This window comes from Dermochelys coriacea, chromosome 24 (assembly GCF_009764565.3).
Source record: "Dermochelys coriacea isolate rDerCor1 chromosome 24, rDerCor1.pri.v4, whole genome shotgun sequence".
NCBI classification, from domain to species: Eukaryota; Metazoa; Chordata; order Testudines; family Dermochelyidae; genus Dermochelys; species Dermochelys coriacea.
The window spans coordinates 368611-396575 of record NC_050091.1 but is presented as its reverse complement, the minus strand read 5'-3'; the positions used below and the strand labels follow the sequence as shown (position 1 = coordinate 396575).

The following is a 27965-nucleotide window of genomic DNA, read 5'->3' as shown; positions in this document are numbered from 1 at the left end:
TTTTAGCAGAAGGAAGCTGAGCGTCCCCTTCACGGAAAGTGCCCCCCTACGGGGGCTGGGCGCCTACCTCCCGGCTGCCCGGCAGGGGCGGGGCCCCACTCGGCACCTCCCTCCCCGCTGCAGTCTCCGGGCTCCCGTCAGGGGGCAGCACTGGCCTTCCGAGCCCGGCTCGCCGCTGGCTGGGCAGAGCCGCCGCTGCCTGCCCGCGCTCCGGAGGATGGAGCTGCGGCTCCCTGAGCCCAGCTGACGTCTCCCCGCCTGGGCGTGTGCAGCGGGCTCGCTCTGCCCCGCCGCCAGCTGCCCTGGGGCGGCCATGGGGGAGCAGCGGCAGGCGGCCCGCGGCTGAGCAGGGAGCGGAGCGCCCCCCTCGGGGTTCCCAGCGTCCCCGGCAGCATCCCCGCCGCGCCCCTGAGCTGCGGGCGCCTCCCACCCGCCGACTCTGGCTGCGGCGAGCATGTGCCCAGGGGAGCCGGGCCGGGCGCCCGGGCAAGGGCGTTTGAAGGGAACCTGAGCAGGGCGCTTCCCCGGCAGGATGGAGGCAGCGCCGGGCACGGAGCCCCGGGACGGGGCGCGCAGGGCGCCGGGCGCCGACCTGCGGGACAAACCCCTGGTGCTGGACGGGGAGGCCCCCGGGCGCCCCGAGGGTAGCGTGGGCTCTGGGCCAGGCCAGCCGCCCCGCGCAGTAACCCCCGGGGAGGCGCCCGCCTCGCAGCCCGGGGCCGGCAAGGCGGAGGAGGCGGAGCAGATCCTGTCGGACGCCGAGGACCCCGCCGTGCTGGCCGGCACCTTCGTGCAGCGCCAGCTCGGGGCCATGCTGCAGCCCGCGGTCAACAAGTTTTCGCTGCGCATGTTTGGCAGCCACAAGGCGGTGGAGCTGGAGCAGCAGCGGGTGAAATCGGCCGGGTTCTGGATCATCCATCCCTACAGCGACTTCCGGTGAGAGGGGCCCCGGCACCTGCTAAGGACCCACCTGCTAGCCGGCCACCCCCTGTCCCCATCCTCCCTAGCCAGCCGCCCAGACTGGCCCACCCAGCCACCCCTTCAGCGACTTCAGGTGAGAGGGGCCCTCGCCCCTCCTGACCCCAGCCAAGCCCCTGTCCTCCAGCTGATACACAGGGCGGTCAGGTTGCTTGTATCCCTGCCCATCCCCATGCAAGGCTGTCTGCCCAGCTCCCCCACCATGTCCTCCTTCCTGCCAGCCTGGGGCTGGCGCTGTCCTGGGTGCTGAGTGTGAGGTTGCAGGCTAAGCCTGGCCTTCCCCTGCTGGAGTGGGCCCTGCTCAGCCCCGGGGTGGGTCCTGGTGGCTCATAGTTTGAGGTCTCAGCGGAGTGAGGGTGCTGCGGACTGTCCTCCCTGGCCCCCATGGCCCATACCCTCTGCTCCTCCAGCGGCTGCTCCCTCGGGCCATGAGCATCCGTCTTCTATTTGTGCTGGTGCTCCGGGGCCTGCAGCCCCGGCCCCATTTTGCGGGAGAGGTGATGTGGGGCTAACCCAGACGCCAGGGTCCTCTCACCAGGCTGGGGCACCTGAGCCCTACAGCGCTGGTAGGAGGCCAGGGCGTGAGATCCCAGGGATGGCTGGGCAGTGAGCTGGGGCAGGGGCGAACGCTCTGTTCCCCAGGAACTCTGGAGGGGCCCTTCCTCAGCAGCTTGTGCTGTTCCTACAAACCCTGCACCAGGGTCCCTCCTCCCCAGAGCAGTCAGGGAGCTCAGTCTTGTCACCAGGGTCCTTTTACCTCCAGGTGGGAGCAGGGCAGCAGCTGGGAGCTGTAGGGGAGTTGGGGACTAAGAACTGACAGGACACAAATCCAATGCTGTTCCCTTTGCTGTGCAGGAAGTTTCTATTTCCAAGTCCTCACTATCATGAGCCTTCTCTGCATCCAGACTCACCAGCATCGCTGGGCCACTGGGATTTACCCCAAGGAGGCCACACCTAGACTGGTCCCTCTGTTATTCTTGGGAACCCCTTTCAGGTAGGCCCGGTATGACCCTGGGAGGCCAGCTGATCACCAGAATCAGAAACTCCCCTGCTGCCCAAATTCAGCCCCTGCCCCTTCTCCTTGGAAGGATTCCTGTCCCTGACTTTCCAGGGACAGGCTCTGTCCAGCACATGGTTAGTCCTCCCCTCTTGCATTACTCTCCAGTAAGGCAGGGGCTAAAAGTAACATGCGGAGAGGTCAGGGCACTGACCAGGATGTGCTTCTGCTGCCCAGCAATCTCTCTGCTTTAGCACTTTCCAACCAACTCTATAGAATCCCAGGCTAATTCCTCTGGCAGCAGGACATGGGGTATCCCACGCTCAGCCCTTGGGAGTGACCCAAACCCTCCTACTCCTGCAGTCCCAAGTGTTCCAGCAACCTCTCCCATAGCTCACTCCTGCATCTGTCTGAGCCTGGCAGTGCTTCATGTATGGACAGGGCAGAGCTTCTAGGTAGCTGGGCTGAACCAACCTCACTCCCTGGGCACCCCCAACAGAGGAAGACAGATCCTTCTGTCTGCCTCTGAGTAGCTCTTCTCTCTTGCCAGTGGACTAGGAGCTGTTTTTAATTTGTGAATGTACTGAGGAGTCGCACCACATCCAAGGAGATTAACTCTTGTCCCAGCTGTAGCAGAAGGGGCTTCTGCAGAGCCCTCCCTCAGCAGGAATGGCTCTGGCTGTGCAGGCTGGTGGTGGAGATGTGCTGGGAAGGGCAATGTGACCATTTAGCACAGGGTGTGTGGGAAGAAGGCAGGCCTTGTGATGGCAGATCCAGGCACACGATGTCCCTGGGATCTCCAGGGTGTTACTGGGATGTCTATGTGGTGGGAAGGAATTGGATGTCATGAGGTTGTTGAGTCACATATGATGGGCTTTCTCTATTGCGGTTGAAACTGCAAGATGTTAATTTCTAGTGGAAAATTATGCCATGGTTACTGTGACCCAGTACAAGACTAGCAGGCTACTTTCAGCGTTGTGAAACTGAAAGTAGCCTGCTCTCATGTAGGTGTAACCAGGAGTCCCCCTGCAGAGCCAGACAGTGCCTGGAGGCCCTGATTTTCAGTGATGCTAAGGATCCTTTACACTGCTCCAGCAGAGTGTGAAGGGCCATAAAGCAGCCATGTGTTACATCTGCACCCCCTGTAAGGGCCTCAGCGTAAGTGAGAAGGCCCCATGTTTACAAGCTGCAGCTCCTGTGAAGTCATGTTCCCTGCAGCTCTGCCTGGTGAAGGTGACAGGGTGACATGCAGGGGGGCTGGTAGGTAGCTGTCCAGGTTGGATTAGGCTGGACAGCCACATTTATTATTATCTGCATTATGGTAGCAGTCGATCATGACCTCATTATGCTGGGCACTACCTGACATAGAATAAAAGACAGCTTTGTCCTAAAGAGCTTAAAGGTAAATCTGAGACAAGAGGCTCCAGGTGGGTTTGGGCAATCAGCAGGAGGGGACTGGGAGAGGAAGGACAAGGTTAGCTCGGTGAGCTTGTGTATGGCATTTGTCAAGGGCCAATGAGCTGGGGCAGATGACATTAACCGCTCCATAGCCAGAGTCCTTTGGGGCTGGCACTCCTCTTGACTGCAGCTGGAAAGACCCCAGAGTCGTGGCTTGGAAAGGGTTAACCCAGCATACAGCATGGCCCCCAGAGAGGCATTAGTGACCAGCACTAATCCTCAGCTTCTGACTGTTGGTTTCTACTGTTATGGAAATTTGGGGCCCCACCACTGTTAGCTCTCCAAAGCCTCTCTCTCCCTGCAAAGTGCCTTTTTAGGTGACCACATCAGGAGGCTGGGCTGTCAGTGAACTGAGTTGGCTTTTGCACTTGACTGTGCAACCCAGACACCGGGGGAGCTCTCTGGCTCAGACTTTAATTTGTTCCTTTAAACTATTCTTGGCTACAGGGCCAGAGACACCTCACACCCATACGGACACTGGTCATGAGGGCTGGGTGCAGTTCTGCTGGTCACAGGGAGAGCCAGAGTGTGAGCTGGCCAGGTTACAGCAGAGAGAGGAGAAAAGGAGCCACATGGGGCTGGGAGGAAGGAGCAAAACTGCTCTTGATTTCTTCCTGTGAATGATTGTGGACTCCTCCATTACTCAGGGCCTCTCGTGGGGGTCCAGGTCTGTGTGGTGGAAAGGGGAAGAGGGATGTGTGTACCTGTGATGGGGTGTCAGAGTATGTTTGTCATACTCTGTGGGCCTGTCTGAGCCTGGCTCTCTCTCTGTGAATACTGTGTGCAGTTCTGGTCTCCCATGTTTAAAAAGGATGAATTCAAACTGGAGCAGGTACAGAGAAGGGCTACTAGGATGATCCGAGGAATGGAAAACTTGTCTTATGAAAGGAGACTTAAGGAGCTTGGCTTGTTTAGCCTAACTAAAAGAAGGTTGAGGGGAGATATGATTGCTTTCTATAAATATATCAGAGGGATAAATACAGGAGAGGGAGAGGAATTATTTCAGCTCAGCACCAATGTGGACACAAGGACAAATGGGTATAAACTGGCCACCAAGAAGTTTAGACTTGAAATCAGACGAAGGTTTCTAACCATCAGAGGAGTGAAGTTTTGGAATAGCCTTCCAAGGGAAGCAGTGGGGGCAAAAGATCTATCTGGTTTTATGATTCTACTTGATAAGTTTATGGAGGAGATGGTATGATGGGATAATGGGATTTTGGTAAGTAATTGATCTTTAAATATTCAGGGTAAATAGGACTAATCCCCTGAGATGGGATATTTGATATTAGATCTGAGTAACCCAGGAAAGAATTTTCTGTAGTATCTGGCTGGTGAATCTTGCCCATATGCTCAGGGTTTAGCTGATCGCCATATTTGGGGTTGGGAAGGAATTTTCCTCCAAGGCAGATTGGAGAGGCCCTGGAGGTTTTTCGCCTTCCTCTGTAGCATGGGGCATGGTTGACTTGAGGGAGGCTTCTCTGCTCCTTGAAGTCTTTGAACCATGATTTAAGGACTTCAATAGCTCAGACATAGGTGAGGTTTTTCATAGGAGTGGGTGGGTGAGATTCTGTGGCCTGCGCTGTGCAGGAGGTCGGACTAGATGATCAGAATGGTCCCTTCTGACCTTAGTATCTATGAATCTATGAATCTGTGTAGCTTGCCAGAGGGTGTTGTGAAGGCCAAGACTATAACGGGGTTCAAAAAAAGAACTAGATCAGTTGCTGGAGGATCGGTCCCTCAATGGCTATGAGCCAGGATGGGCAGGGATGGTGTCCCTAGCCTCTGTTTGCCAGAAACTATGAATGAGTGACAGCGGATGGATCACTTGGTGATTCCCTGTTCTGTTCATTCCGTCTGAGGCAACTGGCACTGGCCACTGGCGGAAGACAGGATACTGGGCTAGATGGACCCTTGGTCTGACCCAGTCTGGCCGCTCTTAGGTTGTGCTTGTGCAGAGGGCTGGGTTGTGTGTTTTTTCCCTGGCATGTGCAGGTGGAGTCCTTGGCATGGCCAGAGCAATCACCTGTGCCAATTGCTGGTCTACCAGTCAGATTCAGCAGGTGGAATCCAAGCCCACTGGTTTCAGGATGGTCCCCCCTGCCTGGGGCGCACGGGCCCAGTCGCTGGTGTCCTTGTCTTCAAAGTCTCTGCTGCCAGGTGTCACATCCCTGGGCAATGCTCTGGACCTGCTCCCTAGGAAGCCAGGCAGGACTCTGGGGAGTCTCCTCTCTGTGAGCAGCCTGTCTGCAGGACACACAGCTCACCCGGCTTCCCCCTTCCTGGGTCTGACCTCGGAGCATTCAGCATCCTCTGCCCCTCCGTGCGCTTCCCACAGCAAGTCCGCCCAGGCGGGGTCCTGGGGGAGCCAGAGGGTCCTGCCCCCCAACTCCGCAGTCAGACATGACTCAGCCAGCCAGCCAGTAAAACAGAAGGTTTATTAGACGACGGGAATGTGGTCTAACACAGAGCTTGTAGGTTCAGAGAACAGGACCCCTCAGCTGGGTCCATTTTGTGGGGGCAGAGAGCCAGACAACCCCATCCGTACTTTACTCCATCTCCCCAGCCAGCCCCAAACTGCCTCCCCCTCCAGCCCCTCCTCCTCTAGGCTTTGTCCCTTTCCTGGGGCAGGAGGGCACTTGATTCCTTTGTTCTCCAACCCCTTTACCTCTCACCTTGCCAGGAAACAGGGTGTTGGCCATCCTCTGTGTCCAGACCCCTGCACACACCTGCCCTCTAGGGCTCTGCAACGATCATACACCCTTATCCCACCACCTAGAGACTTAAGAACTGCATAGGGGAAATTGAGGCACCCCCACACTATTCAGAAGAAACATTAAGAACAGTCCCACTTCGTCACACCAGGCAAGGGCTTTTCGGAAGTTCTGGTCCTTGGTTTTTGAGCAGAGCCCTTCCCTCCATCATGAGCATCATGTGACACTTACACTGGGCCCTCGGCTGGAGTTCTCCTGAGTGGGAAGCATTGTTCCCTCAGATGGTTGGGAGATGGGCCCTGCCCAGGGTTAGAGGATTGGGCAGGCTGCGGTATGGGGTATGGGAGAGACTGACGAGGTTAGGAGTGTTTGGTTAGAGAGGGGCTGGATAAGGTGGTGGCAGCAAAGCGAGAGTTTTACAACACAATGGATGTGATGCTGCGTGTCAGCCAGGCCTCTCTCTACTTCCATGTAGCACAAGAGCAAAGGACCAGGCAATGAAATGCAAGGCAGCAAACTCCAAATTGATCCAAGGAAATATTTTTCATGCAGTATGTGATTAACCCATGGAGCTCACTGACACAAGAGCTCACTGAGGTTTAGCAAGATTAAAAAAGGTCAGACATTTCTGTGGAGAGTGAGAACATCCACGGCCCCACTTGAGTGTGTTTAGAGAGAGAGAATTTTAGGGTGTAATCCAACCTCTAAAAGAGTCTATTATGGGGGTTCTTCCCCCTTCCTTCCCTCCTGGTGTCTGTCTCAGGGAGGAGCTAGTTTGGATTTCTTTTCTTTCCCCATTCTGAATGTGGCGATGACGTAGGACACGGCTGCCCCACAGAGAAATCTCCTCCTTGCCTGAGAGGCAGCCGTTGTGTGAGATGAAATCACACAGCCAGCTACTCTCGGGCATTCAGGTGGAGGAGCCAGAGCATGTCAGGGCAGAGGCAGAAGAGAGATGTGCGAGGGGCACTGGCGAGGGTCTCTGCCAGTGGAGGGGTGAAGCTCTCTCACTGTGTTAGCCCTTGGCTACTAGCCAGTCTTGTTCTACACCTCCCCCGAGGCTAGGGTGTTGACGGAACCTTCCAGAACCAGCAATGTTCTCAGCGCATTCCCCGTCTCGCAGTAAGGACCCCCCCACCAACACACGCCCCAAGAGCTGAATAAGAGCATTAGTGGGGGGATGCTTGTCCCACTGGAGACCAGCCCAGTGGGGGCAGGACGTGGCTGGAGGGAGCTGGAGTCCTAGCCACATTGACAGTGGCTACCTGCAAGACGGTTTCTGTCATGGACTTCCTGGCTTTCCAGGGAAGAAAGGGCTTTGGGGAGGCATGCAGGTGGCAGCAGCCAGGAACTGAAATGAATAAACTAGCAGCAGAGTTCGAAGCCCACACTCAGGGGCAGGGCTCTGCCTGCCTGGGGCTGAGGGTTTAGAATCTGTCCCCCTGTACTCATACCACTTGCTGCTTGACAGGTTTCAGAGTAGCAGCCGTGTTAGTCTGTATTTGCAAAAAGAAAAGGAGTACTTGTGGCACCTTAGAGACTAACAAATTTATTTGAGCATAAGCTTTCACGAGCTACAGCTCACTTCATCGGATGCATCTGATGAAGTGAGCTGTAGCTCACGAAAGCTTATGCTCAAATAAATTGGTTAGTCTCTAAGGTGCCACAAGTACTCCTTTTCCACTTGCTGCTTGTTCCTCATCAATAAAAGACTTGCTCGAACCAAAGTTCCCTTTAAATCTTCTCAGAGCCTTTGCCTGGATCCCAGCAATATTCCAAGACTGGCTCTGGCAAATGCGGCACTCCTGCCTTGTTGACTGGTGCTGTGGTGGCACCTAAAGACCATAACCAAGATCATGGCCCCATTGTGCCAGGCGCTGCCCAGACACAACATGAGATACTGTCCCTGCCCCAGAGCCCCTGCAATCTGAATGGACCCAACACACGGGCTGAGAGGAGAAACAGAGGCCCTGACCAAAGCCACCCTGCAGATCAGTGGTAGAGCTGAGGTCTCCTGAGGCCCAGCGTGGTACCCAGAAGTCTCTTCTCCTCTGCTGATGCTGGCCTTTCCCTTCAGTGGCTCAGAGCTCCACCTGAGAGATTAACTGGAAGAGGCAGCATATTCTTATACCTGGTTTTAAATATTTTTTGTAAGGGCTGAAACCAAGGCCCTGGGGGAGGTCAGGGCAGGAACCCATTAAGCTAGGCCGGCACGCTGTGGAGGTCACAGCCTGCAAAGCCTGATGCATCCATGTGTCTGCAGAGGCCTGGATTCTAGTCTCTTCCCCAAAGCAGCTTGGCTTTGCAGAGTGAATTCATCTGGCACCGGCGCCACCTTTCCAAGGTGAGTTAGTGGAGCTGTAGCACATGGTAGGAGGTGAGTCCAGCAGGGGAAAAACCAGAGAATTGCAGGAACCTCCCATCTCTGAAATCCAGAGCACAGCCCAAGATGCCCTGGCATAAAATTCGTGCTATAGAAGATACAGGGGCTCCCCTCTGCCCAGCGCAGAGCACTCCCTGCAGCATCAACTGCCAGAATGCTAACCACTCCCTCTGGCACCTGAGGAGCATGGTGCCCAAGCCTGGGTGGGACTCAGCAAGGGGTGTCACTCTCCCGACTAGTGCGGCTCTTTGGCCCTGTGACTTGTGCTGCTTCCTCTCATCCATCTCCTGGGCAGCGGGTTGCCCTCTGGCACAGGGAGGGCGCTGGCTGCAGACACCCCTCAGCCCAATAGAGGGACGGCAGGAAGGTGCATCTCCTGTAGCCCTCAGCCCCCATCTCTGCCTGCATGGCCTCACTGTGCTCAGTACCCCAGCCTCTTCATGGTTCTGACCATGAGCCAGGCTTTGGGAACCTACGCTCACCCTGACCCAGAGGGTGCTGCAGGGTCCCCCTTCCTGGCCCCAAAGCCCTGCCTCTCCCATCCTGCTTGTGAATCCAGAGAGCTTATTCTAAACCCTGTAAGCCCCTGTGGACAGTGATAAGGAACCAGGTGCTGGTGGAGAGACGCGGAGCCCCCACCCCCCACCAATGTTCAGGGGCACTCTGGAGGGCCAGAGCCAGAGTTCCCGGGGAGGAAAAATCCTGGGACCCTCTGTGCTTGGCCACTTGTGCCAGGGCACTTCAGCAAAAGCAGATTGCCCTGAAGTGCAGAAGTGGAACCCATCTTTTATCCTCCCCCTCCCTCCACCCCACCCCCAGCTACACCCACGGGCTACACCCTTGAGCTCCCTCCTGGAAGTCAGGGCTGGCACAATAGGTGCAGGGGGGGTGCTGGGGAAGAGGGAAGTTTGATCCTTGAGCTCCAACCCCGTGATCCCAGACAGAAAGGGACAGAATCCATCATCTGAACTCCAACCCCAGCTCTGACACCGCTTCCCTGGGTGCAAGTCCCATCCCCCCTCTGGGCTCAATCTGCCCATCCATGACCCTGATCTGCCTGCCTGGCGGGTGCCCAAGGTGCCAGGAGCGAAGGTTTTCAAGGGGACGCTGGGAGGTGTGATCTCTTTCCTCCATGCTGTTGGGTAAAGCACCACCAGGGAGGGTCTCCGTATCCAGCCTCTTCATCCACAGGAGGGATCTCTTCTTCCCGGGCTGGCAGGACTCAGCCTGACACCCTCCCCAGGGGGAAGAGTTAGTTTCCACAGGGGCTCTCCATAAGGCCCCCACTCTCGATAGCCTAGGCATCATCTTTGAACCCGAGCTCTCCTCTTTCTCCTTCACCGGCAGAACTGGCCATCACCATCTCAGCAACACTTCCTGGGGCCTTGCCTCCCCTGTCCTGGACTCCTCCCCCCGGCCTTCAGCCTCTTTCACAGGGACTATTGCAACTCTCTTCTGCCAGGCTCTCCAAGCCCTGGTCAGCAGCATGGGCACAGCGAAGTTACCACCTTCCAAATCCACCCTCTCCCTTCTGGATCAGAATCACCCTTGCTGTTTTCAGAGCCTAGCCCAGGGCTAGGGGACGGATCTGGCTCACCTGTTCCTCGTTAATAGCTGCACCAAAGACAGCCGGGCTCTATACAGACCTGCTCTCTTGTGAAGAGAGGGAGGCAGGAGATAGGAGAGGATGCTGGGGCAGAGGCTGTGATGAGCAGGGGGAAGGGTTTGGGCCTGGAGGCTGCTGTAAGCAGATGGAAAAGGCCTGGGAACTCCTGTGGAGATAAAGAGCAGGGCAAGACGCCAGGTAGAAAGGGAGGCCAGCCCCCACAATGGGGTGGTGGAGGTGGTGGAGGATAAATACTCCTTGTGGAGTTACTGAATGAAAGGGAAACTGAGGCAAGGTGATACAGAGCCACCCCAGGCCATCAGAGGCACTTGGCAGGCAGCCAGTGCTGTTATAGAGCCCCTCAGACGCTGGGTCTCTGTTCTCTTCTCACCAAGGTTTGGCTGTCTTCTGCCTTCATGCATCTCCCCACTGTTGGGGCAAGAACTTTCACCTCCACAGCTCATACCACCAGGCTCAGCCACCCTATCCCTTGCTGCCTCAGCAGCTTCCCAGCTCCTTTCATAGCCATCTGGAGCCTTCTCTCTCTCCTTCCGTGCCACTGTGCTAATTCCTCTCCCCTTGGGATCTCGGGCTGGGTGCAGACTCAGCCCCTCTGTTCTCTGGTTGTTTGGGGGCACAAAGGTTGGGATTAGAGCTGTCTGGCCTGGCGTGTTGTGTTGCCCCCGCAGATGGCTGGGAAGCTGCAGCTTGGAATGACAAGCTGCTCTCAGCCCTCCCAGGTGGAGAGACAAATGGGGAGAAGCGTGCGTGCATATGTGCATGCGTGTGCACACGTGTGCATCCAGTCTCTATATCTGTTTGGGGCATGGGCAGTGGGAGGAGGGTATGTGTCCGTGTCCATGCATGCACATCCTGGCTGTATATCTGTTTGGGGCCTGTTCACGCAATCTTCGGAGGGTTTATAGAGTCCAAGGCCAGAAGGGACCTTGCTGATCAACAAGTCTGACATCCTGTATCATGCAGGCCACGGGACTTCCCCAAATCGGTTCCTGTTGGATCTGCAGCCCATGTTTTTAATTTAATGTCCTATTTCTGGTGATGGAGAATCCCCCACAGCTCTGGGTAAATTGCCCCAGTGGTTAATTACTCTCACTCTTAAACATTTGCACTTTATTTCCAGACTGAATCTGTCTCGTTTCAACTTCCAGCTGTTGGCTCGTGTTAGACTTTTGTCTGCTAGACTGAAAAGCCTGAGATCAAATGTCTTGTTCCCCAGGAAAGTACTTACAGACTGTGAGCAAATGACCCCTTAGACGTCTCTCTAAAGAGATGGAGCTCTGTCGCTGTAAGGCAGGTTTTCGAGCCCGTTCATCATTCTCATGGCTCTTCTCCAGTTTAAACTGATCCAATCTCTCATGCAGGTTTAGCTACTAGAAGGAGGTTTTCATTCTCCCTCCCTGTCTCCTTCCCTGGCTCCATTCCCCATCTCCATTCTCATTCCCCGGCTCCGTGCCCCCGGCTCCGTGCCCCCCGCAGGTTTTACTGGGACCTCGTCATGCTGCTGCTGATGGTGGGGAACCTGATCGTCCTGCCCGTGGGCATCACCTTTTTCAAGGACGAGAACACAGCGCCCTGGATTGTCTTCAACGTGCTCTCGGACACCTTCTTCCTGGCCGACCTGGTGTTGAACTTCCGCACGGGCATCGTGGCGGAGGACAGCGCGGAGATCATCCTGGAGCCGCACACCATCAGGATGAAGTACCTGAAGAGCTGGTTCCTGGTTGATTTCGTCTCCTCCATCCCCGTGGATTACATCTTCCTCGTCGCCGACCCGGGGACTCAGGTGGACTCCGACGTCTACAAGACGGCCCGGGCCCTGCGCATCGTGCGCTTCGCCAAGATCCTCAGCCTGCTGCGCCTGCTGCGCCTGTCCCGCCTCATCCGCTACATTCACCAGTGGGAGGAGGTGGGGCTGCTGGGGGGCTGCTGGGGGGTCGGGGGTCGGAGGCCCTGGCCAGAGGAGGGGCATTTGCGGGCCTGTAGCTGCCAGGCTTAAGGAGCTTTTGGGGGGCTGGGGGCATCTGGGGGCACCCTGCCCTGCCCTGCGAGTAGCCGGAGAGGTGCTGGCTTTTCACTGCCTTCTCCCGGCTTGTCCCCTTGCCCAGATCTTCCACATGACCTACGACCTGGCCAGCGCCGTGGTGCGGATCTTCAACCTCATTGGCATGATGCTGCTGCTGTGCCACTGGGACGGCTGCCTGCAGTTCCTGGTGCCCCTGCTGCAGGACTTCCCTGAGCGCTGCTGGGTCTCCATCAGCCGCATGGCGGTGAGTGCCCCGCCCGCCTCTTGGCGGGGAAGCCTGAGCCCCATGGCTCTTCTCTCCCTGAATCCCTGTCCACGGGGGCGGGGCCGTGGGGCTCCAGCCCCCTCTTGCTCGCACTCTGCTTTCCTCGGCATCTCTCACCCCGCTCCGCCTTAAGAGACTCCGCGGCGGGGTGCTGCCATCCGCTGTCCTGGTGCTACCGTGGGGCACAGCAGCAAACCCTTTCCTTCCCAGGGCAATGGGTTAAAACCATCCGCCATCCCAGAGCTGGGTTCCTGCGGGCTCCCGGAGGAGCTGTGCCCAGGAGCAGGCTGGCTGGGGACAAGGGGGGAATCCCTGGCCAGGACCATGGGCTCTGTGCAGAATCCCAGTCTCCGTGTGGCCATGACACCTGCCCTGCGTCACCACTCACTCTTAACAGTGAACGTGCTGGAAGGCAGATCCCCTCCCACCCGGCTCAGCGGCCGTGGGCTGCATGGGGTCAGTGAGGGCAGAATTTGACCTCCCTGCCCCTGTTCCCAAGCCAGGCTGGCCCTGCAGGGCTAACAGGAGAACTGCCCTTCTGAGGGTTGATCTCCTGAGTGAGAGACTGGGGCTGTTTACAGCGCCAGGCTGCAGTCTGTGTAACAGGGATCGTGGCGTGTGCATGGGGTCGGGGAGGCTTAGTGTTTATAAAGGGATAGGCGGGTGATAAATAAACCTTATGCTGATGGCTCCAGCCTGGGAGACCTCATGGACCAGACCATCATGCCTGTTCCAGGCTGGGAGCGTCCCCTGGCACACACATTGCTACACGCAGACTCTTACACACACCCATGTGCACACTCTTAACCTGTGCTAATTACCCGCGCACACATGTGCTGTCCAGCGGGGGAGGGGGGGCTGATGGAGATCCCAGAGTCAGATTGCAGCCCTGCAGGCATCAGTCAGACGGGAATCTCTCAGTCTGGGTTTGTCCCTGCTGCAGCACATCTCTGCCACTAATTAAATCCGACAAACAAGGGAAATCCCTCCCACCAGCTGCCAAGAGACAGCAGGCAGTGGGGGCTCTTGCTGCCTCCCTGGGAGCTGGGCTGGGGGCAAAGCCTCTGGTCCTTAGATCAGCCCAGAAGCTGCTGCCCCTTGGGGAACCGGGCCCTGCCTGTCTGTGAGGCCACAGACATTCCCCTGCTGGTTGGGAGTTCACATTTCTGCCACCCTGGGGTGGGAGATGCAGAGAGGCTGCATATTCAAAGAAATCCCTGGCTACAGTGGCAGGAGTTAGCCCGGCTGCAGCCTCCTCAGGTGCCCTCCTGTCTGCAGAACGACTCCTGGGGGAAGCAGTACTCCCATGCCTTGTTTAAGGCCATGAGCCACATGCTCTGCATTGGGTACGGCCAGCAGGCTCCGGAGGGGATGACCGACGTCTGGCTCACCATGCTCAGCATGATTGTGGGTGCCACCTGCTATGCCATGTTCATTGGCCACGCCACTGCCCTGATCCAGTCGCTGGACTCCTCCCGCCGGCAGTACCAGGAGAAGGTGAGTGCCCCTGCAGGGCTGGGGGAGTGAAGCAGGCCCCAAAGCTTAGGCAGGGTGGTAAGGGGCAGGCCTTGAGGCAAGCAGGGGAGGTGATGGGCTGGTGCTGTGGGTGTGGGGGAGATGGGGCCTAGGTATGTGCTGGGAATGAACAGATACTTGTCACTAAACACTGCCTGACCCGTGCCGCTCCTTGCCAGCTTCTCCCCTGGTTCTATTACTGCGTCGGCACAGCTGGCCCAGGGCTGCCTGGTTCCAGGCCTGCGGAGGCTGTCTGGCACCACACTGCACTCTTCACTCTTGCCCTGGGGCTCAGGCCGCAGGCATGGGCCCCTTCCCACCCACCTATGGAGCCCCTGCCCTTCCCATCTGGGTGTTTCCAGCCCTGGCATGAGTGTTTTTGTCTGTCCCTCCAGTACAAGCAGGTGGAGCAGTACATGTCGTTCCACAAGCTGCCTGGGGACACACGCCAGAGGATCCATGAGTACTATGAGCACCGCTACCAGGGCAAGATGTTCGACGAGGAGAACATCCTGGGGGAGCTGAGTGAGCCTCTCAAAGAGGTAGGGAGTCCTGGAGCCAGGGCCAGCCCCGCTGCCCCCTCTGGGTGGTGATCGCTGGCAGGTTGCTGCTCTCGAAGGGGTATATTCATTCCAAGTGACCCTCTTTGCTGCCCTCCTCCCAGGAAATCATCAACTTTAACTGCCGGAACCTGGTGGCCAACATGCCGCTGTTCGCCAACGCTGACCCAAACTTTGTGACAGCTATGCTGACCAAGCTGCGCTTTGAGGTATTCCAGCCTGGGGACTTCATCATCCGTGAGGGCACCATGGGCAAGAAGATGTACTTCATCCAGCACGGCGTGGTCAGCATCCTTACCAAGGGCAACAAGGAGACCAAGTTGTCCGACGGCTCCTACTTTGGGGGTGAGGCTGGGCTGGGAAAGGAAGGAAACAGCCATGCAGCTCCCCAGATGGGAGGGGGCATCTGTGGCTCAGGGGGCTGGGATGGAGATGTGACGGGATCCACAGGGTGCAGCCTGGGACCGTGGGATCTCTGTGACCCCTTAACTCTCTCCAGCCTGGGCTGTCTCTCACAATGCCTTGCTAGTGACCAGCAGCAAACCCTTCCAGGTGCTGTGATCACTCAGCACAACTGCATATGGAGCCCCACACCCAGCTAGATTGCATAAATGCTCCCAGAGCCGCTCATGAATCAGACAAGGAAAGGCACCAGCCAGTTCCCCCCCAGCTGCCGGCACTGTACCTCAGGAATATACTGTCTTGCACTGCTCAAGACGAGCAATGCAGATTTATTAATTGGTTCACCACTTCATCAATGGAAAGTGAACACACACCAACCTTTGCAAACCTGAGCACACACTTCAGGCAAACTCATTGGTAAAGATAAACAGTTAAACAAATTTATTGACTACAAAAGATAGATTTTCAGAGGTATTAAGTGACAGGCAAAATTTCAGAGTTAGTTACCAAAAGAAAAGAAAATATAAGCATGCATTCTAAACTCTCAACCCTATTAGACTGGGCAACATCTAGATTAAGCAGTTTTTCTCAGCCCACTGGATATTGCAGTTCATAGTACTCAGATTTCACTCTTGAAATTTGGGCCAGTCTCCTCTGTTGGAGTCTTAAGTCTTCTCAGTATCCTTGTGGCTTGCAGCGTAGGTGGGGACAGGAGAAAGGCGAAGCATGGGCCCCCATGTCCTGGTTTATACCCTCAGTCCCATGTGCTTGGAGAACACAAGGCCAGGCATGTCTCATGGGCATTGCTGAGTTCCCAGGCAAGGTTGAGCAATTCCCCTGGTGTGGCCTTATGCAGGTGAGTTATTGAATTGTAGCTCCCTGGCTGAACAATGGCTGGTGATGGTTGTTTGACACCCACCCGGGAGTTGGTCACTTTCCTTGCTGTTGTCTCTGGGAGGCTAATATCTGGCTGATTCCCCAACTTACAGAATGTTTTAGTGACCACCCTACAACACAATTCTCACAACTTAATATGCATTAATGATACACATCTATAGATAGAAAAATGACTTTCAGTAGATCATAATCTTTCCCCTGATACCTCACACAGCCTGCTTTATATGCAAGATCACAATCATATATAAAGGAGGATATGGGGGTGTTAGGGAGTCCCTGGGCGATGCTCTGGAACCTAGATACTTAAGAACTGCCTGGGGGAAACCGAGGCACCCTCACACTATTCAGAGGAAACATTAAGAACAGTCCCGCTTCGTCACATCTCTCCCCTCTTCGAGACCAAACTGAGCGGGGTCACTTTAGCCGGTGACCTGAGGAAGTTCGAACCCACCAACGTTCCCATGGATGCCCCAGCATCTCTCCCATTCCTCGGTGGGAGTTACACCAGGCCCTTCCAATTTTACACCCTTCCAGTTTCACGCCCTCCCTTAGGTCGGGAGTGGTCGAGAGCACTCGCATGCCGCATATGAGAAGGTTTTTGCGGCCCGTGCCCTTTTGCCATCCCAAAACCCCCAGGGGTCAAACTGAGATCGGGTCTTCTCCCAGCACTCCAGTCTGGAGAGCTGCAATTTGGGCTCTCTTGGTTAAGAGACCCCATCTTGACCTGGGCCACATACTGTTCACTTACAGAACTAGCATGGAAACCTCCCTTTCTCAACAACCTTGTCTCCCCAACTAGGACTGTTTAACTTTCTTAATAGCTTTCACTTCATCTGAGACCTTCTCAAAGCCATCCACACTGGATCCTTCAACAGGAAAGTCAGTGGCTTCATTCACAACTGAAAATTTCTGGCTGTTAGGAATTGAAATTTTCTTGATTAAATCAAGTACTTGTGGCACCTTAGAGTCTCTAAGGTGCCACAAGTCCTCCTTTTCTTTTTGCAAATACAGACTAACACGGTTGCTGCTCTGAAACCTTGATTAAATCACTTTCACACTCTTCAGTTGCAGTAACCTGCTTGCAAAGACTCCATGAGGATTCCTTTCCCCAGGGGCTTTTCTATGCAACAATTCACCCTTCACAGAAATTCTGCCCTTACCCTCTTTACCTAGGGCTTGCTCTAGAGGAACACTTTCCTGAGCAACAACAGACTCTTTCTGGGTCTCACATCCAGAATCACTCTGGCCCATCAGGCGGATTCCTACACAATCCCCTTTCAGGCAAACCTACAGACTTCCTAGATAAAAGGTTAGAAGCATTCGCCTTCCCTTTGCCACACACAAGTTCAGGAATCTTTTCCTTCTTGCTACAGGTTTCCACACCCTCAGTAGGTAACACAAATGACCTTTTGCTCCCAGTGGGGGTCTGAGGGGCCTGGGCCCAGGAAACTCCACCCAAACATATAGGTTGGGACCAGGAGTGGGAGCCTGTCCACCTCCCCACCCATCTGGGGAGTCTATGGCCTTGGGACCCAGCAAGGGAGCTAGACACCAGGGCTTTTCCGCAGGGTCCCCTGGTTCAAATCGCCAGCCTGCTCAAAGGCAGTGAGGTGGGCATTCACATCCCCCCCTCCTTAACCAGGGGCAGCAATTTAGTATCGAGGTTCCCTGTGGAACTGGCACCCCGGGGTCTATCCCGGCTCATCCCTGGGAGGTCCCCTCTGCCTCTCCGCTCCACCATCGCCAGTTCATGCTGTTGCTGCGTCTCCTGCAGCTCTTTCTTGGACTCTTGCTGTCTCTCACTGTCCTCTTGCTCTCTTGGACTCAGCTCCAATCCTGTCCGTCTCTGATCCCCAGATGGGGAACCCGATCGTGAAGACCATTGTCTGGTCGGGGACAGGAGTCTTGGGGATGCCTGGCTACCACTCCAGCTGCTCCCAGATCCTGCTATAGCCCCATTGGGGTCAGGAATCTGCTCCTTTTAGAGTAATCCTCCTCCTCCAGCTGCACGATTAACTGTGCTTTGGGGAACTTTCCAATGCTCAACTCTTTCTTTTTGCACAGGGTTACAATGTCCTTGTTAAGAAGACGGTGATAGGCCCTCACTCTGCTCTTCCCAAGTTGTTGTGGACTCACAGGCCTTTGTGCTCTCAGCTCCCTCCGGTTTCCAGGGAGACCCCCGAGGGTGCCAGCCCTTCTCGAGGTCACAACCTCTTTGCCAGGGTCGAGTTGCAGACTCCTCTGCCCCTGGGACCAGTCGCTGCAATCCCCAGGGGAACCCTGTTACTGCAAAAGTCCTCTCTCCCAGGGCCAAGCCGCAGGCTCCTCTGCCCCTGACACTGCTCACCGCAGTCCCCAGGGGGACCCCATTACTGCACAGTGCTTCTCGCTGGTCACACGCTCCCAGGGGTTAACCACCCCTCGAAACCTCTCCTCTCTGAGCCTTCATCACACCTCATCCTCATCAATCCCCCTTCGTTTTACTGCTCCCCAGTCACTTACTGCAGGAAGCGCCATCCACGGGGTGCAGTACATCCTACTGCTGCCACCAGTTGTCATGGAGTCCCCGGGCGATGCTCTGGAATTGCTCCCCATGAAACCAGTCAGGACTCTGGGGAAGTCTCCTTTCTGTGAGCAGACTGTCTTCAGGACACACAGCTCACACAGCTTCCACCCTCCTGGATCTGACCTCGGAGCATTCAGCATCCTCTGCCCCTCCGTGCGCTTCCCACAGCAAGTCCACCCAGGCGGGGTCCTGGGGAAACCAGAGGGTCCTGCACCCCAACTCCACAGTCAGATGTGACTCTCAGCCAGCCAATAAAACAGAAGGTTTATTAGACGACAGGAACAGGGTCTAACACAGAGCTTGTAGATGCAAAGAACAGGACCCCTTAGCTGGGTCCATTTTGGGGGGAGCAGTGAGCCAGACAACCCTGTCTGCACTTCACTCCATGTCCCCAGCCAGCCCCAAACTGACTCCCCCTCCAGCCCCTCCTCCTCTAGGCTTTGTCCCTTTCCCGGGCCAGGAGGGCACCTGATTCCATTGTTCTCCAACCCTTTAGCTCTCACCTTGCAGGGGGGAAGGGCCCAGGCCATCAGCTGCCAGGAAACAGGGTGTCGGCCATTCTCTGTGTCCAGACCCCTGCACACACCTGCCCTCTAGGGCTCTGCAACAATCATACACCCTTATCCCATCACCTAGAGACTTAAGAACTGCCTAGGGGAAACCGAGGCACCCCCACACTATTCAGAGGAAACATTAAGAACAGACCCGCTTCGTCACAGGGGGTTACAGGGCACTTACCCAAGGTACAGAATGTCACAGGAAGAAAAGGAGTACTTGTGGCACCTTAGAGACTAACAAATTTATTAGAGCATAAGCTTTCGTGAGCTACAGCTCACTTCATCGGATGAATTTGGTGGAAAAAACAGAGGGGAGATTGATATACACACACAGAGAACATGAAACAATGGGTTTATCATATGAATCTCCCCTCTGTTTTTTCCACCAAATGCATCTGATGAAGTGAGCTGTAGCTCACGAAAGCTTATGCTCTAATAAATTTGTTAGTCTCTAAGGTGCCACAAGTACTCCTTTTCTTTTTGCGAATACAGACTAACACGGCTGCTACTCTGAAAAATGTCCAGGAGAATCCTAGCCCCAGCTGTTGTACTCCTGTGCCCACCCCCTCATGGCCCTGACTTAGGCTCCACTTACCCACCTCGGTGTACTAAGGTATCCCTCACCCTACAATCTAAGGCTTCTTTGAGTTAAAATACTTAGAAATCTGCTGCTCATGCTGAGGAGAGATTCTTGTCCAATGGTTTGAACTTGAGGGGCTGGGAACCAGGACTCCTGGGTTCTCTCTCCAGCTCTGGGAAGGCAGTGGGGGTAAGAATGGGGGAGGAGTGGCTGGGAGCCAGGACTCCTGGGTTCTCTCTCCAGCGCCGTGGGGGAAAGGGAGTGGTGTCTAGTGGTTAGAGCAAGCTGTGGCCATACCGCACAGAACTCCTGGGTTCTGTTCCCTACTCTGTAAGTGGCTGTTGCGTTGTCTGGGATTGGTCCTTTCCGCTCTTTGTGCTTCAGTTTCGTTCGGCACACAAGCTTCGTAACATAAGAGGCACTAGACAAGGTAACCGTCTCCCCTTCTCCGGCTGCCAGAGCAGGGAGCAAAGACGCGGACTGCGGCAGCTGGGGGATCAGTGCCAGCAGGGAGGTGACCATAGCCATGATGCCGAGCTGTGTGTCCCCACAGAGATCTGCTTGCTGACGCGGGGGAGGCGGACAGCCAGCGTGCGTGCTGACACCTATTGCCGCCTCTACTCGCTCTCGGTGGATAACTTCAACGAGGTGCTGGAGGAGCACCCCATGATGCGTAGGGCCTTCGAGACTGTGGCCATGGACCGCCTGGACCGCATCGGTGAGGGACTGCCCACCCCAGGTGCATGCCAGCCACTCCTGCAAATCTCCTTGCTCCCAAGCAGCTGCTGCACTGGCACATACCCGCTACTCCCTGACAGCCTTCCCCTGTCCATGGGCCCCTAGTGTCAGGGACATTTCTTTCCCTGCCTCCTTTGGGTCTGGGCTGGGGAGCCCTGCTCTGGGATTTCCTCCCTCTCCCCAGTAGGAGGTAAGGGTAGCTGCTATACGGCATTGCTTTTGTTCATAAGGAGGGTCTATAAGTTACCTCCCACGCCCCAAACTCAGCCGCCTCTCACTGCCTCCCCCTTGCAGTCCTTACTGGTGAGGGCCAACCTGACTAGCTGCTGGGCCTGGGGGAAAATGGGACCCAAGGGCACCAGATCTACGCCCGTCTCACATAGCCTTAGATAGACACTCAGCCAAGAAAATTGCTAGTGTCAGCATAATCCTCTGGTAGGAGCAGGGAGCCAGGACTCCTGGGTTCTATCCCCCTGCTCCTCACCCTCCCCGTCTGTAAGATGGTGGGGATGCTTATATCTGCCTGTTTCTCCCATGGTGCCCCGGCCCTGGGGCACAGCTCAGGCAGGTGTTGGTGACCCTGTGTCTTCTCTCTGCCCCTCAGGTAAGAAGAACTCCATCCTCCTGCGCAAGCGAGCAGAGCACAGCTCAGGGGCCATGAACAATGAGATGATCCAGCAGATCGTCAAGCATGACCGGGATATGGCCCACAACATCCAGGACCTGCAGCAGATGGCGGTGGGCCGGGAGCTGAGTGGCAAGCCAGTGATCTGGGAGCCCCTGGTGCATGCGCCACTGCAAACAGCAGCTGCCACCACCAACGTGGCCATTGCCTTGACTCACCAGCAGAGCCTGCAGGCCCACATCTTCCTGCCACCCTCCTCCATCTCCAGCCCACTCTCACCTGAGGCCACCCTGCTCACCAGGCAAGTGCGCAGGTCCCAGCCCAGCCTGGGGGGCTCCCGGCCCTCCTCAGTGAGCTCCCCATCCGGCATACAGTCCCACCAGCAGACATCTGCAGCCAACTCCCCTTCATCCCCCATGGTCCAGTCCCAGTCGCCTCTGGAAAGTGGGGGGCAGAAAGCCGGACACATGGGACTGCCACAGCCAAGGCTGGTGCAGAAGGGGGAACTCCTGGCAATAGCAAAGCAGCCCCTTACGGGCTCCCAACCCCAGCTCTCCAAGTCCCGAGGCACCTCAGTTTCCACGTCACTTCTCCAGCAGCCAGCAGGTGATCCATCCCCCAGCTCTGAGCAGGTGCTCCCAGCAGGGAGAACTCTCCACTACAGCCTGTCCCGAGCCACCGGCTCCCACATCTCTCTGCTGATGCAGCCACAGCAGCTGGTGAAGCACAGGAGCATCCAGGGCCTACCTACTGGGAGGCTCACACAGGACGTCCGGCTCCTGTCAGTGTCTCAGCCATCCCTCCCCAATAAAGTCGCCCAGCAAGCGGACAGGAGCTCCTCCCATCAGGGTGGGAAGTCAGCCGGGAACCTGGCTCACATGTCATCTCCCTCGGTAGCTGGATTCCTCACCAAGCCACACCCTGGCCAGCCAACACACCCGCAGCAGATGCCTTCCGGATCTTTGGTCCAATCCAGCCGGCCCATGAGTGGAGCGTCCACCCCGCAGTCTCCTGTCTCCACGCCCAGGCATGCGGCAGGCCCCTCCCGCAAGGGCTCCGTGGTGTTCAGCCCTGAGGTGGAAAGTGGGAAGCCCAAACTCCCGTCCAACATGTGAGAGCCCAGGGCTGTAGCCAAGCGTGGGGGAGAGAGAGGAGTGGACTCTCCGGAGAGCTGTGCTCCTGGGGCTGTGTCTGACATGGGGCTGGGGCAGGGAGAAAGGGGGACAGCCTCCCTCAAAGCCCCCACCCAGGGCTGAAGCTGAGTGGGCAAGGAGAGGAGATGGCCAGGGGTGACCACCCACCGCAGACACGGACTCTGCTTGAGTCATGTGCCTGACTGCAGGGCAGGCTCTGCCTAGGGGTCACTCTGGGATACTCCTGACTCCACTAAGGGCAGGAAGCCATTAAAAGGCTGGCTCCTTCTGCACCCCACAGCAAGGGGGCAGCAGGGCCATGGGCTGGGCTGACTCCATCAGTGCTCTCTTCACTCTGCCTCTCCCGGGGACACAAACCTTGCTATGGGGCCCTGCCCCATCCCCTCACTCCACCCCCTCCCAGGGGGCCCAGCCGCTGCCCTGAAGGGCATAGGCTCCACCATGGTGAGCAGCATCAGGAAGGCACTCGGGGGCTCCTCCCACTCATGTTTCTCTGTTAGGAAATTCTCCCAGCCCCCAGATGCATCCCCACAATGGCCTGCTTGAAGCCTTTGCCCTGTAGGGGAGGCAAGGTGAGGGGGATAGGGCTAGAACCCCTGGGTGAGGCCTTTCCCCTCACCCACAGCTGGGGACAGAGTGGGGGAGATGGACCCCATGGAGAGGCCTTTTCACTGGGGGGTCAGAGTGGGAGGAGGTGGGGGGCTGCAAGGTTGCTGAGAGCCTGGAATCCCCCTCACTCCAGCTTCCAAGCCTCTGTACCCAGAATAGGACACCTGGGGCCCCATGGCACTGGCTACCATGGCCAACCCAGGAAGCCAAGATGAATCCATCCAGCACCCTGTGGTCCCAGGCAGCTCCGAGTCCCCAGGACTCCCGGTGCTTCCCCTCTCTCCCTCTCATCCCCAGCTGGTCTAGTCTGAGAGGCCACACAGATCCTCATACACGTGGCCTTTGTCCCCAGAGGCTTGGCAAGTCACTGCTGGTTGTGAACACATCTCAGCTGCCCCGTCTCTCCCATAGGGTGACTTTAAATGTGTGCAGCAGGAGCTCATGCGAGTTCCTCTAGCCCTAGAAAACCCAGTTCCCTGGGGAAGGGAGGCATGGGGAGCAGGTATGTCTCATCCCCCACCCCTCCGAGCACTTGGCCTTTATAGTCAGATGGTCCCTGTAGAAATGGGCCGTGGGCCAGGGCTGTCCTGGCTGTAACGGTCTGGGCTGGATTTGAGCTGGTGGATTCCCTTGACCTCACAGCTCCTGGCCTGCCCTGGGGTCCAGGAGGCTAACTCTGAGGACATAGCCCCAGTGCTGGCTGCCCTGAGGAGCTTGTTCATGGTATTCGTGGGTTGTCAAGAGAAGATTAATCAACTCCCCTCAGTGTAAGGAGCCACGCCTGGAAATGCAAAATGCATAGAAATGTCCCCAGATCCCCCAGGGCTTGTGCTGGGTTGCCAAAGGTGATGTGTGTTCCCATGAGACAGGCTGTGATGGATGTTCTGGGAGCCCTGGGGCAGTCAGACTCAGAGACCTGACTGAAGGGCCTCCTTGGCTGGGTCTTGTCCCCTTCACTGTACTGAGGCAGGGAGCACAGGCTAAGGGCAGGAGGCTGTAGTTCAGGGCTCTCAGCATCACACCGAGATGTGCATTTCTCACTGGGTGTGTTCTTAGCAGACCAGATGGTTTTCTGCTCCCCTCTTGTGGGAAGGGACTTGGAAAGAGTTTTGCTACCTCTGCTCTTGACTACTAGCTCCTGCACCCCTGGAGGGTCTTGGAGAGCTGGGCCAGGGGGTTTCTCTCCTCTTACCTTGCAGGCTGGTGCCCCATTGCCTGGGGTTAGTCTGAGTGAGCAGCACTATCCCAGGGAGTTCAGTGTCAGGGGAAGAGTTGATCCCCACCCCCTGTCTGTGGTCAAGTCTTGCTAAAGACCCACCCAGTTTCTGGAAGTCAGTCCAAGATGTTCTTCATCAGCATTAAAGTGACTCCAGGGGATTGCAAAGGAGATGCTCACATCCCCCCTCCCCATGCCGGTCATTCACGCCCCAGTCACTGCCTGGATCTCAGCTTGAAGCAGTGTTGCTTCCTTCACTTGTAGCCTCCCCAGGGGAAGGATTCTGCGTCCCTGTACAGAAGGGTTGGGATTTCCGGGGAGTCTCCCGGCTCAGCCCGAGCTGCCCCTCTCCAGGAACCAGTAGTTAGCAATGTGTGTGCAAGTCGTGGCTCTGCTAAGCAGCTGAATTCTGGTGATAGTGTTGCTTTCGGGTCCAAACGTGTTACTGATACGGGTTAGAGTAGTGTCCCCTCTCCCCCAAACTCTGTTGTGCTGTATAGCTTCTTCTTTCCACTACCAGAGTCAGGAAAATTGTTTCTTGTCGTCCCTGCTCTGGGAGCACTGACAGTGTCAGCAATATGAATCTCAGCCCTGTAGGTACCTGTGCTAGAGGTGATAGGCCCAGCCATGGCTAAGCACAGTGTTGGGCTAGGGGTTCTTTTCTTACAATATTTCTTAAAGGTAAGTTGTTCAGTTCTTCTCTCCATTTGTATTTTGGGATGTTGGGACCAGAGTCTTCACTGCAGGATGAGGAGGGGGAGCTCAGCCCTTGGCAGAGTTCAGTCCAGTGGGAATCACTTTGATGCCTGTATTGGAGGGAGTATTCAGCACTGCCTTCTTCTCATGGACTTGAGTGTCCTTTCCCGCTGTCCCTGCCTCCCCCCTCCACTTGGCCCCGTGTATCTGTCCCAGCAGCTCCTCTAGAAAGGGCCTGCAGTCACATCACTTAGATTCAAACATTCCAGGATCTTCTTGTTTACACTACGTAATGTAGAGACATTTGTAGCGATTGTGGTAGGACTCCATTGAAAGGAAGAGTGCCGAGGTGTGGGCTGGCCCAGGTGGCAGCTGCAGAGCTGTGGCCTTCCTTCCACAGCGCCTGGACCCTTTCTGGTCTTTCCAGAGAGGAAACCATGCTCTGTGCGGCTGTGTCACCCTGCGGCTCTTCTCCTGCAGGTTCCCCGTCGTAGCTAACCCCGGGCAGTCCTGCTACTGAGCGTGCCAGTGTTCACAGTGCTCTGGGTAACCCCCAGTACCACTGTGCTGCCCGACCTTGTTCTAAGCAAGATTACAAACACAGCAGCCACATCTGTTTGTGTCACCCCAAGGAGGTTGGGGGGGCTAGATGCAGCAGGATATAGCTCCTGCCCTAGAGAAAGGCTGTCACTCCCGCCCATATTAGCAACAGGGGGAATCAGGCCGGAGGAAAGGTCACAGTAGAAGCACCCTGTGTGTGTGTGTGTGCGCGTGTGTGCAAGTCAAGTCACCAAAGACCATGATCCTTCACTCTTGCACGCACAGCAGTCAATGTACAGAGCTTGTAGTTTTCATATTGCAGAGACTTTAAAAGCGTTTTTTAATTTTCAGTTGTTGTACATAACAGATTTAAATAATAAAGAGTGACTCCAAGCTGGCATCTAACTGCACCTCTGTCAATAAAGCAGCTGCGGCCCAGTGAAATGCTACCCACCCCATCACCTGCGGCTGGGGTTAGAAAAGTCCCTAGCCCCTGCTCTTCAGCAGTCACAGCTCTAGATGTCTTCCCGCCAGTGACTTCTTTGGTCATGGTGCCTAGTAGTGACAACAGGCCAGAGGGAAGGCAGCCCCCTTGTGCCCTTTGCTCAGGCAATGCCTGTGCAGGCACCTTGGTGCTGGCAGTTCAAAGTCTGCCTTGCTCTCTGGGGCAGTTCAGGGTAATTCTCAAAGCCCTTCAACCCTGACGAAATTGTAATGGTGCCTGGGCTCGTCCAAAGACTGCAATGAAACCGGACAATGCTGCTTCCCAAGACCAATGGCAAAGCCAAATCTAGCTACTGGGAGAGGATTGTAGATGGGGGTGGTGGAAAAATTGTATCCCCCGAGCCCTCATTGGAGCCAGGAAGCTGTGCAGCAAAGGGGCAGGCAAGGCCAAAAAGAGAGACCGAGAGAGATGCGGACAGAAGCTGGGCTCTCTCTGAGATTTCAGTGGGGGCTTGATGGGCCAGCACAGTTGTTTTGGACAGGAGGCACTGCAGAGGAGAAGGCTCTCACCACACAGAGGAGGCAGCCAATATTAGCTGAACAGAAGGAGCTGGGGGAAGGGGTGGCTTGACCGGGGCAAGTCTGTGGTGGATTTTTAAAACAAGGATAGTGTACTGAGGTAGCAGTTTGCACTTGGCCCCCACTTCCATCCTAGGAGCCGAGAGGAGGGTTTGGCTGCATCGTACCCCCACACATACATCACCCACTCCCCAACAGGCAGCAAACACTCCCCCACAGACACAGCGGCAGCAGCTGGGACCCCCCACACACACCGCTTTATTTTGGGATTAGTATTTAATCTTTAGAGTCTTTCTTCCATTTATTAACTGGGGGGAGGGAGGGTTAATAGCGCCTGATTGCAGCTTGGCCTTCAGGCATTAAGCAGATTAAATCAAGGTCACACAGGGCACGATGGGCTGGTGCTGGGGATCCAGGCACCCCTGCAGCCAATGAACATTTCTGCAGGGAACAGAAACCTCTGTGGTGTGTGCAGCACCGAGCCGAAACCCAAGGTAATCCCCACCAGCTGCCCTGGGGTATAGATCTGAGCCCATCCACAGGCAGCTGCTGCAGCCTTACAGTATCCCACTAGCCAGTTCAAGATGGGGAAAAGCAGAGGGAGTGACCTCAAAGTAGTGCCCAGCTGAATGCCAGTGCTGCATGCTTTCCCCAGCAGTGCCCAGGGCTGCAAGCTTCCCTGCAGCAGTGCCTTGTCAGTCCCCAGTTAGGCTTCTAGCACAGTGAGCTGGCCCCTAGCCATGCCCAGCTGGGACTCCCAGTACTGCCCCTGAGGCACAGCGGTGTCTGTCTACCCCCTGGGGGGAGGGGAGAACAGAGCTGGGCAGCAGGTGCCCCTGTGTCTGTCTGTCCCCAGGACATTTACTCACTGGAGGCGCTAGCAGCAGCCCCTTATTGTGCAGGAATTAGGCTCCATGACACAGGAGGAGTTCAGCCCCGATTAGCAGGTTTCTTGTTAATTTGATTATTTCAGATTATGCTGACTCTGAGCTTCTTAGACTCTGGTCCTTGGGCTCCCTGCATCCCTGGGTTCCTGTTTGGGAATGCCAGGGGCAGCGCTGCAGCCTACCAGCTGTTTGTGTGGACGATGGTCAGTGGCACTGACAGCCGCCAGGGAGAGGGCCCCCACGCTGGGGCTGGAAATCCCTCTGGAGCAAGACACATGTGAGGCCCCTTACAGCCCTGTCTCTCATGGGCATGAAGCTCACCCATGCACCTTGCACCAGGGCTCTTCTGCTCCCTCATCCATGAGCCCAAGGAAAGAGGGAGTGCAGGGGACACCTGCTGGGAGCCCCGGGGCTGGGCCATTGTATAGAAATTGGAACAGGTCCTACCTAGCCTGGGCCCTGGGGCTGGGGCAGGACTGCTCTCCTGGCTTTGCTCCTTCCAGAGGGGGCTTTCCCCAGGAGATGACTATGAGTAACCACATCACAGTTAACCCTTCGGGCCCCATAAAAAGGTGGGAAATTACACTGGCCCCCTCTGCACAGATTGGCTTTGTGGGTGTAGGTCCTTAGGGCTCAGCAGAGCAGGGCCCTGTCTAGGCTGTTCTCTCGCATGCACTGAGGCCGGAGGAAGGGAAAAGAGCATTTGCTTGGAAATGTTATTTCTGCCCATATGGCCCGGGTGCTGGGAGAGCTCAGATTTACCCACCAGTTCCATCTGTCTGCAGAGCTCAGGCTAATCACAGCCCCTGGACTGCCCAGTGGCTGTGAAGGAAGAGCAGCTCCGGGGCAGGCCCTGTCTGCCCCAGTCCAGAGAAGAGAGTGGCACAGTCCAGCATGGCCCAAACCCTTGTAGCCCAGAAGAGGGAGCAGCCCAGCTCCCCCTCCTGCAGTGCTCTCC

General features: G+C 56.3%; 1 protein-coding gene and 1 long non-coding RNA gene across 4 annotated transcripts in view; one reads left to right on the top strand and one right to left on the bottom strand.

Annotated features, from left to right (window-relative positions):
* The first annotated feature begins 143 nt into the window (after window positions 1–143).
* Window positions 144–25914, top strand: HCN3 (hyperpolarization activated cyclic nucleotide gated potassium channel 3). Of its 3 annotated transcripts, none has more exons than XM_038383289.2 (8): window positions 144–936; window positions 11631–12060; window positions 12260–12421; window positions 13802–13939; window positions 14353–14499; window positions 14622–14862; window positions 20073–20237; window positions 20862–25914. In XM_038383289.2, the coding sequence occupies exons 1-8, from the start codon at window positions 533–535 to the stop codon at window positions 21995–21997; spliced, it is 2823 nt and encodes a 940-aa protein (XP_038239217.1). In that variant the 5' UTR covers window positions 144–532; the 3' UTR covers window positions 21998–25914. The 3 variants fall into 3 exon arrangements, with proteins under 3 accessions (XP_038239217.1, XP_038239216.1, XP_043358179.1); XM_038383288.2 differs by having other exon boundaries at window positions 13721–13939; XM_043502244.1 differs by lacking the exon at window positions 144–936 and adding an exon at window positions 11322–11374 and having other exon boundaries at window positions 13721–13939.
* Window positions 18960–27965, bottom strand: part of LOC122457418 — a 28762-nt gene continuing 19756 nt past the window's right edge. The window contains exons 3-4 of the long non-coding RNA XR_006276957.1: window positions 25094–25099; window positions 18960–19115 (exon numbers count right to left, since the gene is read on the bottom strand). This is a non-coding gene — a long non-coding RNA (uncharacterized LOC122457418). The remainder of the gene's footprint in view (window positions 19116–25093; window positions 25100–27965) is intronic.

Bases quoted from the DNA above. Each gene is read 5' to 3' on its own strand.
- HCN3 (XM_038383288.2), top strand. From the start codon at position 533: ATGGAGGCAGCGCCGGGCACGGAGCCCCGGGACGGGGCGCGCAGGGCG. The intron at 13,940-14,352 runs GTGAGTGCCCCT...CTGTCCCTCCAG, and splicing joins GCCGGCAGTACCAGGAGAAG to TACAAGCAGGTGGAGCAGTA. The intron at 20,238-20,861 runs GTGAGGGACTGC...TCTGCCCCTCAG, and splicing joins GGACCGCCTGGACCGCATCG to GTAAGAAGAACTCCATCCTC.